Raw genomic sequence first — 18,394 nt, forward strand, 5'->3', positions numbered from 1 at the left:
GATCCACCAAAACAGCCAGTGCTGGTGGGGTTGGAGTTGTTTGGGATGGTGGGGCTGGAGCTGACACCAAGTGGATGGAAACTGTAATTCCTGCTCTGGGAGCAGAAAACAGAAGATCTGGGGGGAAAACGAAGAGTAATTGGAAAATAAAAATTAAAATAATAGTAATAATAATAATAATAATAATAATAATAATAATAATAGTAACTGAAACACTCTAAGACCAGCAAAAAATGTGCAAAAATCCAATTTGGAGCATCCAGTAAAACGGAGGAAGAGTGGGGGAAGCCATCGGGATGGGATGGGACAAACAGACCACATCAGCATGAGATTTCCTTTGGAAAAGTACCCAAATCCATGGCAAATAAATGGAATAAACCCCCAAAAGTGGCTCGGAATATTTATGTAACCTTGGTCATGTCTTTTCTGTCAGTTCCTGGCTGGAATGGGGGTGCTGGGCAGTGATGGGGATGGGGAGGGGGCTCTGGGGGCATGTTGGGGTCACTGCAGTGACCTCTGCATCCTGGCATCTGCATGCAAGGGATGGAGGGGATGGATGGAGGTCCCTTGGTGTCCTGGAGGGACACTGAAGACCTGGACTCTGTTAGGGAGAGGTCACGGTGACACTAGAGAGTGGCACTTGGGGATCAGTCCAGTGCAACCTCCAGCACACAGAGCATCTGAAGCCCGGATCTCAGAAAAAGTCAGGATTTCGTCCCCCAAAATACCTTTGTACCCTAAAAAAGCTTTATTTACTCAGAAAAGGTGCTTTTTTTTTTCCTAAAAAAGCCTTTTCTTTCCTCCAAGAGCAGATATTTTTCCTCTAAAAATGCCTTTCTTTCAAAAAAAGGCACATTTTCCCCCCAGAAAAGAACCTCTTTTTCCTCAAAGCACCAGTTTTATTCCAAAAAGCCCTATTCCTGTAAAGAATACTTTTTTTCCCACAAAAGGTTTTTCCCCAATAAAATACTTCTTACCACCCCCCCAAAAAAAATTCATTTAAAAAGGCACTTGTTCCACGAGTTTTTCCCATTAAAGCCATTTTTTGGTTTTATTTTTCCTCACCAAAACCCACCTTTTTGTCTCCAAACCCAGGGTTTTTTCCCAAGAAGTAGGTTTTAAAAACCCAAAAAGCAAAAACCAACTACTTTAAAAAAAAATACTTTTCTTCCCAAAAAAGCACTTTTTTTACTCAAGAAAAAATATTTTTCTCTCAAAAAAAGTATTTTCCAAAAAAAACCCCCTTATTTCCCAAAAAAAAAAAAAAAAAAAAAAAAAAACCTTTATTTCCAAAACCAGTTTTTCTTGTAGAATGTAGGGAAATTCTTTGTATAGCTCTAAAGTCCATTTTCTGCCTGTTCTTTTTCCTGTAAAAAATAAACTATTTTGTTTCTTTAAAAAGCATGTGTTTTTTCCAGAAAGCCTGTTTCTTCCAAGAAAAAAGTCCTTTTTTTCCCCAAAGCTCTTTCTTTAGAAAGTTCACTTTAAAAAGAAAAAAGCTTTTTTTTTTATTTCTCTCAAAAAAGTGTCTTTTTCTTAAAAAAAAAAAAAAAGACCTTCTTTTTTCCTAATCCCCTTTTCCCCTCAAAGGTTTCTTTTTTTTTTTTTTTAAGGGACCTTATTCCAGGGAAAGATCTGTTTTTCTGCAAAATCCTTTCTCCCAAGGGAAAAAAAATTCAAAAGAGCCTGTTTTTCATAAAAACCCTTTCGCAAATAAAACAAATCAAAACAAAAAAACCCAGCAACTGTATTTTTACAGAAAATCAGTTAGTTTTCCTAAAACAAAAAAAATCATTTTTTTAAAAAAGTCTTTTTCCCCAAAACCCCTGGGCTCGGTGTGGTGTGTGGTGCCGGACAGGCCGGAAATGATCCGGCTCCGGCCGCGACTCCGCTCACATCACAAAATATCCGGCCCCATTGTTCGGGGGAGCCGCGCCGTGTCCGTCCTTTGTTCCCTCGGGACCACTTTGGATCCACATAAATATTTGGAGAGCTCCAACGCGCGGGAGGGAGGACGAGGAATTTTTTCCTCTTCTCCCCACCCCTCCAACCTTTATTTTTTGGGGCCAAATATGACTTTTTGTACCTTCGGACGGAAATTTCCGGCTGGAAACCCAACCCTGCGCCTGGTGGGAGGCTGAATGGTCGCCCCGCTGGCTGCGAACAATATGGATTTGGGATGAAAAGCTTTTCCTGCCCGGTTCCCCGGAGCGATCCGGAATCGCATCTTGCCGGCAGCATCGTGGCGCGGTGCCCGCGGGATGCACGAGGAGCAGCGGCACTCCCGGGGCTGCCAGCTCTGGGATTTCGGGGGGTTCCATGTGGAGAGCCGGACCCAGGATGGGAGTGGGATGCGGGACAGGGGGTCCATCCCATCCCAAAATATTAGGGATCATGGGATGATGGGCGGATGTGAAATGGGGATCCATCCCATTCCAAATGAAGCCTCAGCTCCGGGATGAGAGATACCATTACTCCGTGGTCTCCGCGGTGGTTCCTAACCTCTGTCCCAGGGGTGACGTTGTCACCGGACGCGGCTTTTTTGGGTTGGAAAGGGCAGGATTTTGGCCATGCGCTCGTCTGAGGTGTTTGTGGGGAGGGTTGGTGGGGTGGGATCTGGGAATCTGGGATTCTACGAGGTGCTGGGGCAGGAAAGGGAAAAAGAAAAAAAAAATAGAGGGGGAAGCACAAAAAAGGAAAAAGGGGGAAATAGGAAAAAGAGGGAAAAGAGTGGGGGAATGAGGGAAAAGGGGGAAAAGCAGGAGATAAAGGGAGGGGGGGAAGGGGAGAAAAGAGTTGAGGGAGAGAGGAAAAGAGGGGAGAAAGAAGGAAAAGAGGGGAGAAATGCGGAAGGCAGGGGACAAGGGGAGAGATGACGAGAACACTGGGAATAAAACGTGGGGAAGCGGAAATAAAGGGAGGAAAATAGAAAGAAAGAGGGGGAAATGGGGAAAAGTGGGGTTAATGAAAAAGGATAAGGGAAAGGGGATAAAGGGGAGGAAGAGGAGTAAAGCGAGAAAAGAGGAAGAACAAAAGAGGAAAAGGGAGTGGAAGGTGGATAAAAACCAGGTGGAACAGGTAAAACAAGGGAAATGGAGAAAAGGGATGATAGGAAGCTAAAACTGGAGAAAACAGGAAAAACGGGGGAAAGAGGGAAGAAGAGATAAAGCGGCGGGCAACAGGGAGAAACAGGAGAAACGAGGGAGACATAGAAAAAGCAGGGTGAAATAGAGGGGGAAAAAGGGTAAATGGGGGAAAGGGGAGGGGTGTGAAGAGTGCGATCCGCAGGGCAATCCGGGGGAAAGCGGGGACAGCAGTGGGGGAGGAACACGGGACCGGCGCCCCCTGGCGGCAGCGGCCGCGCAGGTCCCGACGGGGGCGGGACGCTCTCCCAGAGCCCCCGGTGCCGCCGCACAGTCCCCAGTACCCCACGGCTCACCCAGTATTCCCATAGCTCCTCAATATCCCCAGAGCCCCCATAGCTCTCCCAGAGGCCCCAGTGCCACCCCATAGGCCCCCAGTGGCCCGTAACTCCACCCAGTGCCCCATAACTCCCTCCAGTACCTCCATATCCTCACAAGATTCCCATATCCCCCCAGTATACCAATAGCCCACCCAGTGCCACCTACGCTCCCATTATCCTCAGAGCCCCCCAGCGCTCCCATGGCCCACCAGTACACCCACAGTCCCTCATTGCCCCCCTATCTCTCTCAGTGCTCCTACACTTAGCTTCCCCGGCCTCCCCCACAGAGTCATTACAGCCCCCCGCCAGTGCTCCCTACGGCCCCTCAATTGCTCTCCTTGGCCCTTACAGCTCCCCAGTCTTCCCCAGTGCCCCCTCACATCCTTCACAGACTCCACAGTGCCCTCACAGCCACGTAATAGGCCTTAGAGTCCCCCTTAACTGCTCAGTGTCCTGCCATACCCACCCGCCAGTCTCCCCAGGATTCCACATAGCCCTCCCAGCGTCCCCAATGAAGGGAGCAGACACTGTCCTTGCACAGCCGGATGGGCCGGGGACACCCCAAGTATCCTCAGGGGGGACGGACCCCCGGGTCGGAAGGGCTTTGGTGGCCACGAGTGAACCACGGGTGAGACACAAGCCCCATGGTGAATCCCGAGAGCACCGGGACCGGTGCTACCCTCCCCCCGCCATCCCAGAGGGACTCTGAGCATTCCCGGAGTGACACAGGAAACACCGGGAACCGGTGCCATCATCCCTGTACCGCAGCATCCGGCGGGCACCGGCGCTGAACACCCTCGCGGTGACCCCGGGTGACCACAGGAAACACCGGGAATCGGTGCCACCCCCTCCCCGCTGCAGCATCTCGTCGGTAACGACCCTGAGCATCTCCGGGAATATCCCCGAGCGAGCCCAGATAGCTCGAAGGGCGGTGCTACCCACCCGTACCGCCGGACCGACCTTGGGAAACACCGGGGACGGGTGTCACCGCTCCCCCGCCAAATCATCCGGCTGATATATGACCTCAGCCTCCCCGGGTGACACCCCGCGCCCGCGGGGGCCGGTGCCATCACCCCTCCAGTGCAGCATCTCGCCGGTGCCGGTCCTGAGGCAGCCCCGACGTGACTCCGAGCGACCCCAGGCATCAGCGGGGACCCGCGTGACCATTCCCCCTCTGCGGCATCCCGCCCATACCGGCCCTCAGCATTTCCGGGCTGACTCCTGGAAATACCGAGGACCAGTGCCACCGTCCCCACGCGGTAGCACCCCGCCATTACCGACCCCTTAGCATCCCCCGGAGTGACTCGACATGGCACCAGGGACAGGTACACCACGTCTGTATCGCTGCCTCCCTCCGGTATCGACGCTCAGGATCCCTAGGGTGATCTCGGGTGACCCCCGGCGGCGGCAGGGACCGGTGCCACCATCCCCAGGCTGCAGCATCCCGCCCTGTGAAGCCCCGGGATGACTCCAAGCGACCCCATGCAGCAGCGGCGACCGGTGCCACCACCAATTTCATGCTGCGCCTTCTTGCCGAACCGGTCCTCAGCATCCTCGGGGTGACCCTGGGTGACCCCCGGTAACGGCAGGGACCGGTGCCACCATTCCCAGGTCGCAGCATCCCGCTGGGCCTGACTCTGGGCAGCCCCGTGATAACTCCTGGAATCACCGGAGAGCGGATCTCGGCCGCGCCTCCCTTCCCCCCCACGCCAGTCCCGGCCACCTCCCCTCGTCGCATCCGCGCCCCCTCCTCTCTCCGTTGCTGTGGCGACCCCGCTCACCGCCCCCCGGGGTTGCTATGGTGACCCCGCTCACCGCCCCCCGGGGTTGCTATGGCGAGCGTGAGCGGCGGACGCGCGGCGCGGTGGGCGGGGCACGCGGGGCGCCGATTGGCCGGGTGGCCCCACGTGATGAGCGCAGGAATGCAAATGAGCGATGGCCTCGCGCCGCCGCCGCGCTGCCGCCTGAGGGAGGGAGGAGGGAGCGGGCCCGGCCCGGCCCCGCCGGGACCCTCGCACCTCCCAGGCCCTCCGCTCCGGGACCCCCCGGCGCCTCCCGGGCCATGGCACAGCCCGCCCGCCGCCGCCGCCTCGCTTGGCCCGGCCCGCAGGTACCGCACGTGCCGCCGCTACCGGGCCCCGGAGGCTTTGTCTGGGCCGGGGGGGGGGGGGGGGGGGGCGGACGAGGGGGGCCCGCGCATGCGCACGCGCCGTGCCTCAGTTTCCCCCCCGGGGCCGTGGCCCCCGCTGCTCCCCGTCCCCCGTGGGACCCCCACTTCCCACGCCTACCCGTGTCTCCCCCCGTTCTCTTTCTCCTGCTCCCCCTCCTCTGGTTCTGGACCACATTGTTGTTATTATTATTACTATTATTATTATTATCATCCACCTCCCACCTTCATATTCCAGTGCCCTCATGTTATCTCTGGCCCGCTATACTATATCTGACCCCCTTGTCTTCTATCCCTCCCCTTGCCATCATATCCCACTCCCCATCTTCCACCCCCTTTTCTGATTTCACACAGTTATTATTTCCATTCCCCACCATCATGTTCCAGTCTCTACTATTTTATCTGAGTCCCCCTTTATTACATCTGACCAACTCTTTTCTATCCCACACACCCACTTCTCATTCTCTATATCATATCCTGCTGCTCCCTAGCCCACAACTCTTTATTATTATTATTATTATTGCTCACCCCCAATCATATTACAGTGCCTGCTGTTACCTCTGATCCCCTGTATTGTGTCTGACCCCCCAGTGTTATATCTGACCTCCTTCACTTCTATCCATTCATTAGTGTTTTCCCCCCTTTTGCATTATCTTCTACCCCCTCTTCTGCTTTTGTTTCCTCTTATTATTCCCACCCCATCATTGTTTTCCAATCCCTACTCTTACCTGACCCCCCTCTCTTCTATCCCATCTTCCCACATTATCCTACCCTTCACCTGCATCTTGCATCCCCCCCTTATTCTGAACCCCCATATTATTCCCCTCATAATTCTTAATACTGCTGCTTACTCTCCCATCTTCCCCCCCTATGTCCCATATTGTCCTCACAGCCTGTCTGTATCCCCATTCCATCCCATTCCTCCAAGATTTCCCTACTCCCTCATTGTTCTGCCACTGCCAATTTGGGCTCAGCTCAGGGAATTCCAGCTCCCTGGTTCTTCCTATCCTGACTGTGGGACCTCCCCATGTTCCCCCACCCCAGTGGTTCCATCAGTACTCAAAATCTTCCCTTTCTGTTATTTTGGATGGGTGTAATGGTTTGGGGGGACTTGGAGCAGGTTTCTTCACCTCTGAGTCAAAAGTGAGGTATCCCCATCTGACACACAAAATTCCCTGGTGGGGTTTGGTGTGGGTGAGGACAAGTGGCTTGGATCCACAGTGTGTGGGAGCTGCTGGGGGCTTCCTGGGCTGTGCCCACCCCTGGGGCATTGACTCCAGATGGGCCTGGTGTGATCCCTCTGTGCCAGTCACTGCGGTGACCCCATGTCAACCTGATGCCACCAGAGGGGAAAAAAACGGGTCCATGGCTGTAGGGTGGGAAAGGTGCTGCCTAAAACCTCTCTAGCTGATGGTGGACACGTGCCATGGATGCAGGTGGAAGGATGGGAAGTGTCACAGGCCACATGTACTGCCACCCCCATGAACACATGGATGTCCCACCCTTTGCTTTGAGACAGTGGCATCTCAGGGGACTAAGCCCCATGGGCTACACAAGGTCTGGACATCACTGCTACCCTCATGTGCTAGGTTGGGGTGGCCTGATGGGGCTGTGCTGTGGCATGGCCACCAAGACCACCCTCAGTGGCCACTGTCCATAATCTGTAGTGTCCCACACCGTTGTCCCTGGTCCTGCAATGGTGGCACTGCAGGGGCTTAGTTAGGTGGCACAGGTCACCTGACACGTGGGGGCAGTGGGTGGCTATCAGTGACCATGGAGCCTCATGGCCACTATAGTGGCTGTGGTGACAGAGGTGCCACCCACAAACCCCCCCTCTCTGGCCCCCACAGCACTGTCCACATCCTCCTCCTGTCCTCCTGTCATGCTGTCCAACCTGTCCTGCCATCCATTCATCCCTCTTCTTCCTTCCATCTGCCCTTCCCCTCATCCATTTCCTCTGTTCATTCTTCCTTGCATCCCTGCATCCCTCTCCTATGTGCCTTTAGCCTTTCTTCCATCCCTTCCTGCCTTTTGTGTCTTTTCATCTGTCCATACTTCCTCGTGTCTGGTCTGTTCTTCCCTCCATCCCTTGGTGCCTCACTTCCCTGCTTTTTTTCAGCATTTCCCTCTATCCTTGGATCCTTTCTTCATTCCGTCCATCTTTCTATCTATCCATCATTCCTTCCTTCCATTCTTAGAGCCGTCATTGCTTCTGTCTGTCATTTCTTCTGTCTTCTTGTCCATCCTTCCTTCCATCCTTGATCCCTCCTTCCGTCTTTCCCTGTCCTTGTTGTCTCTTCTTCCTTACTTACTTCTCTGTCCTTACATCCATCCTTTCCCTCCCTCCTCCTATTCGTTTTTCTTTCTGCCCATCCATCCTTCCATTTATCCTGCCCGTTCCATCCATCCTGTCCATCCCTTTCCTTCTCCTGTTTGTCATTCTTTCTGTCCTTCCATCCTTCATCCCTTTCCTGCTTCCTGTCCTTACGTCTGCCCTTTCCTAGTTCCATAACTCCCTTGGTTTCTCTCCTTCCTCCCCTTCCCCATTTCCTTCTCTCTGTCCATCTCTCTCTTTCCTGCTTCCCTTCTACCCTTGTTTCCTTTTGTCTGTCCACCCCTTCATCCCTCTCTTCCTCCAGTCCATCCTTCTATCCATCCCTATTTCCTCACCTCCATCTCTGCCTTCCAGCCTTCCCTCTGTCCATCCTTCTTCCTGTCCTTCCCTTTCCTCTGTTCCATCCATCCTCCTGTCCATGCTCCCTTTCCCCATTTCCCATGGGGTGCTGACCCCCACTTTGGTAGAGGAGAAACCACAGGGTCTCCCATCCTTCTTCCTCTACTCCACCTTCCTCCTCTTCTGTGATTCCAGCCCCCTGTTTCTCAACCAGACATGAGGTGCCAGGGATACCCCCTCACTTGGTTCCTCCCGCTTAGCTCTAGTCTGGCCCACTTCCTCCATCCTGCCTCGGCCCTGCCATGGAGAATGAGCAGCTCCCAGCTCCGGCTCCTGCCAGCAGCACCAGTGGCACAGCCCCAGCGCCTGCCAGCACCACAGCCACACGCCCGCCCGGGCCCCAGATCTCCGTCTACAGCAGCATCCCCGACCGCCAGACCGTGCAGGTACGGGGCTAGGGGGCACTGGAGGGTTGGGGGGCACCAAGGGTTCGTGGTGCAGCCTGGGGCCACATTTTCCCCCCAAAGGTGATCCAGCAGGCGCTGCACCGGCAGCCCAACACAGCGGCACAGTACCTGCAGCAGATGTACGCGGCACAGCAGCAGCACCTCATGCTGCAGACGGCCGCGCTCCAGCAGCAGCACCTCACCAGCGCCCAGCTCCAGAGCCTGGCCGCTGTCCAGCAGGTATGGGCACCCTGCAGGCACTGAGGGTCCCTTGAGACTGGCACACCCTTCACCTTTGGCTTTTCCTCAAGGCAAGCCTGGCGGCGAACCGGCAAAGCAGCTCCTCAGGGGCCAACAGCACCCAGCCAGCCCCGACACAGCAGCCCACGGTGAGTCCCTTGGCCTCTCAGCACCCACCTTGACCGTGCCTGCCTGTGCCAACACCCTGACCTTCTCCTGATGCTCCATTCCAGATCAATCTGGCAACGTCGCCGGCAGCGGCACAGCTGCTAAACCGGGCACAGAGCGTGGGTCCCGGGGCATCAGGCATCGCTCAGCAGGCTGTACTGCTGGGCAACACTGCCTCACCTGCCCTCACTGCCAGCCAGGCCCAGATGTACCTGCGGGCACAGATGGTAAGGGCAGGGCTGGGACATGGCTTGCCTCAGCATCCTGATGGGATGCCCAGGACCATTAGGGGGCCCATCATCCTGTTGTAGGATGACCAGGACCCACAGAATGCCCGTGGCCATCCTATGACCCTGTAGGGGTGCTCATTGCTCTGTGTGGCATGCCCAGGACCCATGGGAAATCCATAGGGTGCCCAGTGCCCATGGGTCACCCTCCACCTTCCTGGGGGTCTGAGTACCCCACAGGGTGCCCATCACCCTGCTGTGAAGTGTGTAGACTTCATGAAGTGCCTTTGCTCTGCTGTGGGAGCCTAGTCCCCATATAGGGTCCACCCCACCCCACAGGGGATGCCCAGACCCCACAGGGCACCCAGAGCCCTATTGGGGGTGCCCAAGCAGGTGCTCTTTGCCTTTGGGGGCTTGTTGGGGCCCTAGAGGGTGCCCTCCACCCCACTGGGCGTGCCTCTTCCTACCCTACATAGATAGAGAGATACCCGTGTGCCACCCTGTAGGGGCACAGAGGAGGGACACACTGGGTGTGCCATCCCTGACATGGTGAGCTGTGCACCCACTCTCCCTGTCCCCAGCTCATCTTCACACCCACGGGCCCTGTCAGCGCCGTCCGGCCCGAGAGCCCTGCACCGGCCCCTCCACCGGCCCCGCCACCTGCCCCACCACCCACCACCCCTCAGGTGAGTCTCCACGCCCCTGCCAGCCCCCCAAAATCTGCCCTGGCACCCCTGACCCACTGCCGTTGCAGGTGCACAGCCTGGCCCTGCGCCCCGCCGGCCCCCACCTCCCTGCCCTGGCCATGAAGCCCCCCGGGGGTGCCCCTCCCCGGCCTGGCCCCCCCCGGGGGGCCCCGCCCGACCCCCCCGCCGAGCACCTCAAAAAGGCCGAGGGGCACGAGGGCCGCACCCATGCCCTGGCCCGCGCCACCGCCCCCGCTGTCACCCACCCGCTCATCACCCCAGGTAAGGGGCTGCTCTGGGGCAGGGGACACCCCTGGGTGCTGGGGGAGTCACGGGCTATTCACTCTGAAACCTAGTGATGGCCCACACTGGTGTGTCCTGTACGTTGTCACCTGCCTGAACAGGGGGTCCATCCCCTCACTGGCAGGGAGGGTCTAAGCACCGATAGGATCCTAGGGTCCTGTGAGCTGCAGGGGGCTGGGGCAGTGAGGATTTGAGCCAGGGGACTCCATGGACTGCTGGAGTCTGGGATGCTGCACTGGCATGGCTCCCAAAATTGGGGACCCAGACAGCCTGAGTGCAGCTTCCCACATCAGCAGCAGAAGCTGGCAAAGCTGATTATCCAAGGGCACCAGAGGGAACAGATACAGTGAGCAGCAGCCTCCTGGAGGGGGATCCTGGGGGTGGGTCCCTTGGGGCTGAGGTGCTGGTGATGAGGGGGCATCTCTGTCCTGATTGCTGTCCCCACAGCCTATGCCCCGCTGCAGCCCCCCCAGTTCCTGCAGCAGCCGCCGAAGCCGATGCAGCCGCACCCTCCGCCGCAGCAGCAGCAGTTTGTCATCCAGCAGCAGCAGCTGGGCCCACGTGGGCAGCCCCCTTCGGGCCCCCCCACTGCCCCACAGCTCCAGCCCCTACCCCCTGCCAGCCCCGGCCCAGCCCCCCAGCCCAAAACAGGAGTCCCCCAGGGAGCGGGGGGAGAGGGCGGCCCCCCCAATGGGCACCCTGGCTGCCACGCTGCCCCCCGCAAGTTCCAGCACGCCTCGGCTGTCATCCTGCAGCTGCAGCCCGCCGGCCCCACGGTGAGGGGACCCCAAACATCCCCCAAAGCTTTCCCAAGCCTTCCCACCAAAATCCCCTAGAACACTCACGGTGAGGGCCCCCCAGACCTCAAATCTCCTGCCAAAGCACCAACCAAACCCTTATGGTGAGGGGCCTCCAAACCTCCCAGCAGACCTCCCATCAACTCCCCCTAGACTCTCACAGTGAGGGGCCCCCAAGCCCCTTGGTGGGGGGATCTCAGGGGAGGGAATAAGGAATGCGGGTGCTGGAGTGGGAGTGGGGGGTATTGAGTCAGATGTGTGCAAGTGCACAATCCCTGCACATGTGTGTGTGCATGTGTGTTCCTGAAATGTGCATGGGGCCCAGCTGTCATGTCAGTCTGCAGGTGTACAGGTGTGCACGCTCAGGCCACACTGCATGTGTGTACCTGCTCCATGCACACTTGTGCCTACAGGTTTGCCCCGTCCATGGCACTTACATGTCTGTGTGTACCTGATCCTGTGATGTGGGGAGCATGTGGCTGATCCTTGTATGTCTGACCCATGCACGTGTGTGTGCACAGCTTTGCCAGATGCATGCCCGTGTATATGTGCATGTGTGCCTGTTCCTTGCATATGTTGTGTAGTCACTCCAGGTCCATGCATGTGCATGTACAAGTCTCAGAGCCACATGTGTGCCTGGTCCATGCACATGAGTGCCGAAGTGCCTGCCTGACCCGTGTGTGTGCACATGTGCTCAATCCATGTGTGTCTGGCCTGTGCATGTGTGTGACGCTCATGCCAGACCCATGCATGTTTGTGTTTATGGGGCTGTGCGCAGGCTGCATGCACGTCTGTGCGGATGTGCATGCCAGATCAGGTGTGTCTGGACATACGTGCCTGATACTTACGTGTACATGTACACGCCCACTCTAGGCGCACACTTCTGTGTGACCCATGCACGGGTGTGCACACTCCAGCCATGCAGGTGCATGTTCCTGTGACATCTGCACACGCATCTGCCCTGACCCCCGTCCGTGCGTGTGCACACCTGACCCCCGCCCATGTGTGTGCACACCTGACCCTGCCCACGCGTGTCCCTGCCACCACAGCCCTCCCTCGGGGTCCCCGAGGGCGCCTGCCGGGACCTGCTGCCCGTGCCGAGGAGCGCCGAGAGCCCGCCTGCCGCTCCGCCGCAGCCCCCCGCCCTCTCGCCGCCCGTCGCCCCCCCGGGCCCCGACACCCCCGAGGGCGAGCGGCCCCTCACGGACGGTAAGCTCCCGCCCCGCTCCCACAGGCACCCACTCATGGGGTGATGCATCCCCAAGCCCCGAAGAGCAAAGGGGGACGTTGAGGGCGGGGCTGGGCTGTGCTGCGGGAAGGTCTCTCAGCCCGCCCGTGTCCACAGTGTCACGCGCGGCTGACACAGGGCTACGGGCTGGCTGCCGCTGCCCGTGGGAGGAGCGCGGGCGCCTCGGCCTCACGCCCCGAGAGCGCCCGGGGAACCGGAGCGTGGCCATGCCCCGTTCTTGTAGGCGCGGCTCTGGAGCGACGGCTGAGGAGGCGTGGCCGCATCTGGGGGCTCCGCCCCAGCTGCGTGAGGGGGGGGGGGGGGGGGCAACAAGGGTGGGGGCGTGAGCAATCCTGTGAGGCCACGCCCCTCACGGGAGAGACTCCGCCCCCGATGGCGGGGACGCGGGAGGCGGGGTCTGGTGGGGAGGGCGCGTCCGTTCTGCGAGGCTCCGGGCGCGCGCGGCGACAGCGCCCGCCAATGGGTGCGTGGGGGCGTGTCCGCGCCAGGTCCCGCCACCGCCACCGCCTTTGTCCCCGCTCGGCCCTGGCCGTGCTCCCGGCGCCGCTCCCACAGCAGCTCCGGCCCGGCCCCCCCGACATGGCCCCCCCGACCCCCTGAGCGCCCGGTGAGTGAGCGCCGACTGCGGGGCCTTGGCCCGGCCCGGGTGGCCGCGGCTCTGACCTCACTTCCGCATCCGCCCCCGGCTCCGGTCCGGCCCCGCGGCCCGGCTGAGGGAGGGGCGGGGGCAGCGGTAGCAGCCGCCGCCGGACAAAGGTGATGGGGCTGCCGGGGCCTGCGCGGCCTGATGGTCCAGCCGGGCTGAGGCGGCCTCGAGGGGAGAGGAGTCGGGCGGGCTGGGAGCTATCGGGCCTGCCTGGGCTGTGCTGTGGCTTTACTGGAGAGTACTGGGGTTTATTAGGATCTTACGGGCGTAGATCGGGCCCTGCTGCGGCTTTATTGGCATACACTGGGACCTTTCTGGGCTCGAACTGGGTTTTGCTGGGGAAGATCGTGGCTTTCCGGGGGTGATCGAGCGTCGTTAGGGCTTTCCTGGGGGAGATCGGGCTTTCGGGGTAGATCGAGCCCTCTTGGGGCTGTAGTGGGGCAGATGCGGCCTTACTAGTGCCTTACAGCGACGCACTGAGGCTTTACTGCTCTGTGCTGGGGGATGTGTCCGGACCACTCCGGTTATTTTGAGGGGCTCTTTAACCCTTTTCGCAGCCCCTCAAGGGCCGCTCGGGGCTCTCCGGGCGGCACTGGTGGCACTGGGAGCGGCAGCAGCTGCTCCCCGTTCCAGCTGTATGGAAATCGCGGCCCCGCGTCAGCGCGGCGTCAGCGCCCGCCCCTCACCCCGCGTGTCCCCCGCTGTCCCCAGAGCCCCCCGAGCGCCTCCATGCGCAGCCCCGCATTCCCGGGATGACCTCGGGCTCCGGCAGCGCTGCCGCCACCGTCGCCGGTGCCGCCCCCCACAATGGTGAGAACAAACCGCCCCAAGCCATCGTGAAACCCCAGATCCTCACGCACGTCATCGAGGGCTTCGTCATCCAGGAGGGCGCCGAGCCCTTCCCGGTAACGTATCCCGCTCTCCCAGAGCCGGGGCTTGGGGACGGTGAGAAGTCTCATGTATTTGGGGCGTTGGGAATGCGGTGCACAGCCGGGCTTGAACCCCCAAATCCTCCCCTGCTTCGTCATCCAGGAAAGGGCTGAGCTGTTCCCCGTAACATGTCCTGCAATCTGTAGTTTTATCCCACGATTTGGGTTCTGGATCGTTGCACATGTTATTGAGAGTTTTGTCAGTTTGGAAAGGGCTGAGCTGTTCCCCGTAAAGTATCCCAGTTCCTGGATTTGGGAGGTTGGGAATGGCGCATCAAATCGTGACACCCCGCCCCCCCCTCCCCCCCCCCAAATCCTCCAGCCATGTGTTGAAAGCTTCATGATTGAGAATAGGGCAAAAGTGTTCCTAGTGTGGTATCTCTCCATCCCTACCGCTATTTCTGGGGCAGAGGGATGTTGGGAATGGGGTATCTAGGCCCTTGTGAACCCCCAAATCTTCCCCCACGTTACTGAGCTTTTCATCATTCAGAAAGGGACTGAGCTGTTGTTGGTAACATATCCACCAATCCATATCCTTAACCCTGGATCTGTGTGTGTGGGAGGGGGGCTCCTGTATTTGGGGAAGTAAGAGTGGGGCACCCAGACAATTGTGAACCCCCAAATTGAGCAAATCATTGTCTAGGAAGGAGCAGAACCATTCCTGGTAATGTATCTCCCTCTCCATATCCTTGCTTCTGGATTTGAAGGCTTGGGAATGGGGCATCCATACTGTTGTGAATCCCCACATCTTCATATTTTTGAGTTTCTTATTGAGGAGGAAAGGACTAAGCCATCTCCCTTTACCTGTCTGTGTTCCTGGATGTGGGAAGTTGGGAAATGGGTTCCTGCGTTTGAGGGGTTGGGAATGGGGCACTCAGACAATTATGAGCTCCCAAATCCTCACCCATGTTATTGAGCATTTCCATCATCTGGGAAGAGATAGAGCTGTTCCTGGTAACATACCTGTTGTCCTTCTTGGAGCTGAGGGATTGGGAAGGGGGCACTGGGATTTGGGGGGGTTGGGAGTAGGTCACTCTGACAGTTATGAACCCCCAAACCCCTGCCCTTGTTATTGAGCACTTCAGCATCCAGAAGTAGGTAGAATTATTCCTGGTAATGTATCCTCCTCACCTTATCATTGCTCCTAGATTTGAGGGGTTGGGAATGGGACCCTCAAAGAATACTTAGATGCAAAATCCACACCCATGTCACCATCACCCAGGAAGGTGCAGAGCTGTACTTTGTAACACATCCCCCTCTCCTCACCCTCATCCCTGGGTGTGGGAAGTTGGGATGGTCCCTGCCAGCCCCATGGCCACAGGAAGGAGTCCTTGTGGTGCTGGGGCACAGGTGCAGCCAAGTTTGTTGCACAGGTGGGCCGCTCCTCGCTGCTGGTGGGGGCCCTGCACAAGCAGTATGCGCAGGAGCTGCTGCCGGACAAACTCCCGCCACAGGACAACACCACTACCACTGACTCGGACATGGAGGAGCCGTACCTGCAAGGTAGCGCCCGAACCCCAGCCCACCCAGCCCCCTGGGAGCCCCCTGGGATTTCCCCCGGAGTCCCCCAGCTGAGCTGGCTGGTTTCTCTCTCTGGGTGTCCCTCCACGCCCCCCAGAATCCAAAGAGGAGGGGAATCCCCCCAAGTTGAAGTGTGAGCTCTGTGGCCGCGTTGACTTCGCCTACAAGTTCAAGCGCTCCAAGCGCTTCTGCTCCATGGCCTGTGCCAAGAGGTAACCCTGAAAATTCACTCATCCCCTCCTTGGTGGGTAGAGGTAACCCCAAAATCCACCCAGGCCCTCCTCAGCAGGATAGAGGTAGCCCCAAAATCCACCCAAGCATGGTAGAGGCAACCCCGCAACTCACCTGACAGAGCAAATTTAACACGAAAACCCGTGTGGACCCTCTTCAGCAGAGTGGAGGTATTCTAAAGTTTACTTGACAGAGTAGAGGTAACCCCAGAAATCTACCTGTCAGGGTAAAGGTAACCTGAAAATCCATTCAGCATGAGAGGGGTAACACCAAAATGTCCACCCAGTGGTGAAAAGGTAACCCCAAAATCACCCTCCCGCTCTTCAGTGGGGTAGAGGTATCCCCAGAATTCCCCCAGTGGAGCAGGGACCCTTTCATGACCCGTGGCTCCGTTGCAGGTACAATGTGGGCTGCACGAAGAGGGTGGGATTGTTCCACCCAGATCGCAGCAAACTCCAGAAACCAGGAGGGCCCCCACATGGGCGGCGCCGCAGCTGCAAAGGGACCCTGCCACCCCTGAGCAAGGACAGCAAGAAACAGGTATAGGGGGGGCAGAAGCTTTTCCCCAGCTGAGGCCAGGGTTTGTCCTTAATTGTATGGCTTTGGGGCTGGAATTTGTTTCCGATCTGTGGGGTGGGCACTGAGGCTGGGGTTTGTCCCTGAATTTTGGGGACGGGGGTGAGTGCTGAGGCCAGCGCTGCCTCCGCAGCCCCCGGGGTCTGTCCCAGTGGGGTCGGTGACGGCGTCGTTGCAGCTCAACCACAGCCAGGAGGATTCCAGCCGCTGCTCTGACAACTCCAGCTACGAGGAGCCGCTGTCGCCCATCTCTGCCAGCTCCTCTACCTCACGGCGCCGACAGGGAGAGAGGGACCTGGAGCTGCGGGACATGGAGCTGCCAGACGTGCATGGCCGTGACCTGCCTGGTCTTGGTCACCGCTTCCTGCCCAGCGAGCCCAGCAAGTGGAATGTGGAGGACGTTTATGAGTTCATCCGCTCGCTGCCAGGTGAGAAGTGTCCTTGGTTGGTCAAGGAGGGATCTACCTATGGATACCCAGAAGTGTGGTTTTGGGAAGACTTATATCCCTCAGGACATGTTCAAGGGGGGATTCACTCAAGGATAAACCCAAAATTGTGTTTCTGGGAGTAGATTTATTCACAGAGAACCCCTTAAGTATATTTTTGAATAGGATTTACACACAGATAATCCCATAAATATATTTTTTGGGGATGATTTACTCACAACTCCATAAATATTTGGGGGGGGGGGAAGATTCTATTTGCAAACGCATGAGGATTTTGGGGGAGCAGGGGGATTTAATCACAGATAAATCTAAAGGATAATTGGAGGGGGGGGATTTACATATAACTGCCTAAATACATTTTTTGGGGTATTGAAGCACAGAGAAACCCCTAACTGTATTTCTGGGGCCTCTGAGATGGTTTGCTGATGCTGCCCCTCCCCACAGGCTGCCAGGAGATCGCAGAGGAGTTCCGGGCGCAGGAGATTGATGGGCAGGCGCTGCTGCTGCTCAAAGAGGATCATCTCATGAGCACCATGAACATCAAGCTGGGGCCCGCGCTCAAGATCTATGCCCGCATCAACATGCTTAAGGACTCCTGAGGGGGGGGGGGGCATAGGACCCCACTCCCCCTGTGGGACCCCGACCCTCCCAGGACCCCTGCAGGACCCCTGACCTTCCACGTGGCCCCGGGGAGGTGGCAAGGGGGGGAAGACACTTGTGAGCACACCCCACCTCCTCTGCCCCCCTGGGGGGTGTAAATAGCCCCTAGCTCTAGAACCCACCCATCCCCCCCCATCCCCCAGTTTTGGGGTAGTCACCGCCCCCCCCCCACCCCCCCCCCCTCTTCAGCAGGGACGGGGGTCCCCATGTGTCCTCCCATGTTCACTGTCAAGTCAGCAGAGCCAAGCAGAATGGTTGCCTTAACGTGTGCTCCCTCCCCCATCTGGGATTGGGGCCCCCAGGGAGGCTTGGACTTCCCCCTGCCAAAGGGGGTCAGGGAGAGGTGGGGGGCGTGGAGGAGGTGTCACCCCCCCATTCACATACCCCCACACACTGGGCTGTTTTGGGGGCACCTTAGCAGAGGACAGTGGTGAGGGGCCTCCCCCTCCCCCCTCAGCCAGCACGGTCTTTTTAAGAAAAGAAAAAAACATTGAAAAAAACGATATGGCCCCACCCCCCTTTTCCTGATTTTTTGTTTTTGTTTTTAATAAACACTTAAAAACACTCTGGGACCCTCCCAGTTTTCTTCACTTCCCACCCCCAAATTTCTTTTTATGTAAACTGAGGCAGCAACTCAGGGATGTCTTAAAGTGCTGCTGTGGGGGGTGGGACTGCCTGTGGGCAATGGATTCAGGGGTGGTGGTGTGTGTTACCTGTGTGAGCGTGGAGCTCCCTGCTGCCCCCCATGCTGGGATGTGAGGGTGATGTTCTCCCAGGAGCCTGTGGTGACAGACACCTCCAGACGACCCCCAGTGCTTAGGTGGACGGACACAAGAGTACTGAAATAGGTGAGGTGGGGAGGCAGACAGGAGGGGACATGGTGGCATGTCCCTGGAGATGGTCTGGGTGACACAACTCTGGAGGTGATGGGCCTGGTGAGGAGTCCCTGGATGTAGCATCTGTAT

General features: G+C 57.8%; 1 protein-coding gene across 1 annotated transcript; it reads left to right on the forward strand.

The window, feature by feature from the left end:
- Positions 1 to 8,606: 8,606 nt before the first annotated feature.
- On the forward strand, positions 8,607 to 18,258 carry PHC2 (polyhomeotic homolog 2). The gene is made up of 14 exons (XM_062507629.1): positions 8,607 to 8,750; positions 8,832 to 8,990; positions 9,062 to 9,139; positions 9,224 to 9,385; positions 9,967 to 10,071; positions 10,140 to 10,353; positions 10,822 to 11,150; positions 12,221 to 12,380; positions 13,778 to 13,971; positions 15,369 to 15,498; positions 15,614 to 15,728; positions 16,146 to 16,287; positions 16,457 to 16,751; positions 17,214 to 18,258. Exons 1-14 carry the CDS (start codon positions 8,607 to 8,609, stop codon positions 17,366 to 17,368), a joined length of 2,382 nt encoding a protein of 793 aa, XP_062363613.1. The 3' UTR covers positions 17,369 to 18,258.
- Positions 18,259 to 18,394: the final 136 nt, after the last annotated feature.

The sequence above is a fragment of the Cinclus cinclus genome, chromosome 23 (genome assembly GCF_963662255.1).
Source record: "Cinclus cinclus chromosome 23, bCinCin1.1, whole genome shotgun sequence".
Lineage (NCBI taxonomy): Eukaryota > Metazoa > Chordata > Aves > Passeriformes > Cinclidae > Cinclus > Cinclus cinclus.

Coding starts and splice junctions, on each gene's coding strand:
- PHC2 (XM_062507629.1), top strand. CDS start 8,607: ATGGAGAATGAGCAGCTCCCAGCTCCGGCTCCTGCCAGCAGCACCAGT. Junction 9,386..9,966: donor TGTACCTGCGGGCACAGATG/GTAAGGGCAGGG, acceptor CCCTGTCCCCAG/CTCATCTTCACACCCACGGG. Junction 15,729..16,145: donor TCCATGGCCTGTGCCAAGAG/GTAACCCTGAAA, acceptor GCTCCGTTGCAG/GTACAATGTGGGCTGCACGA.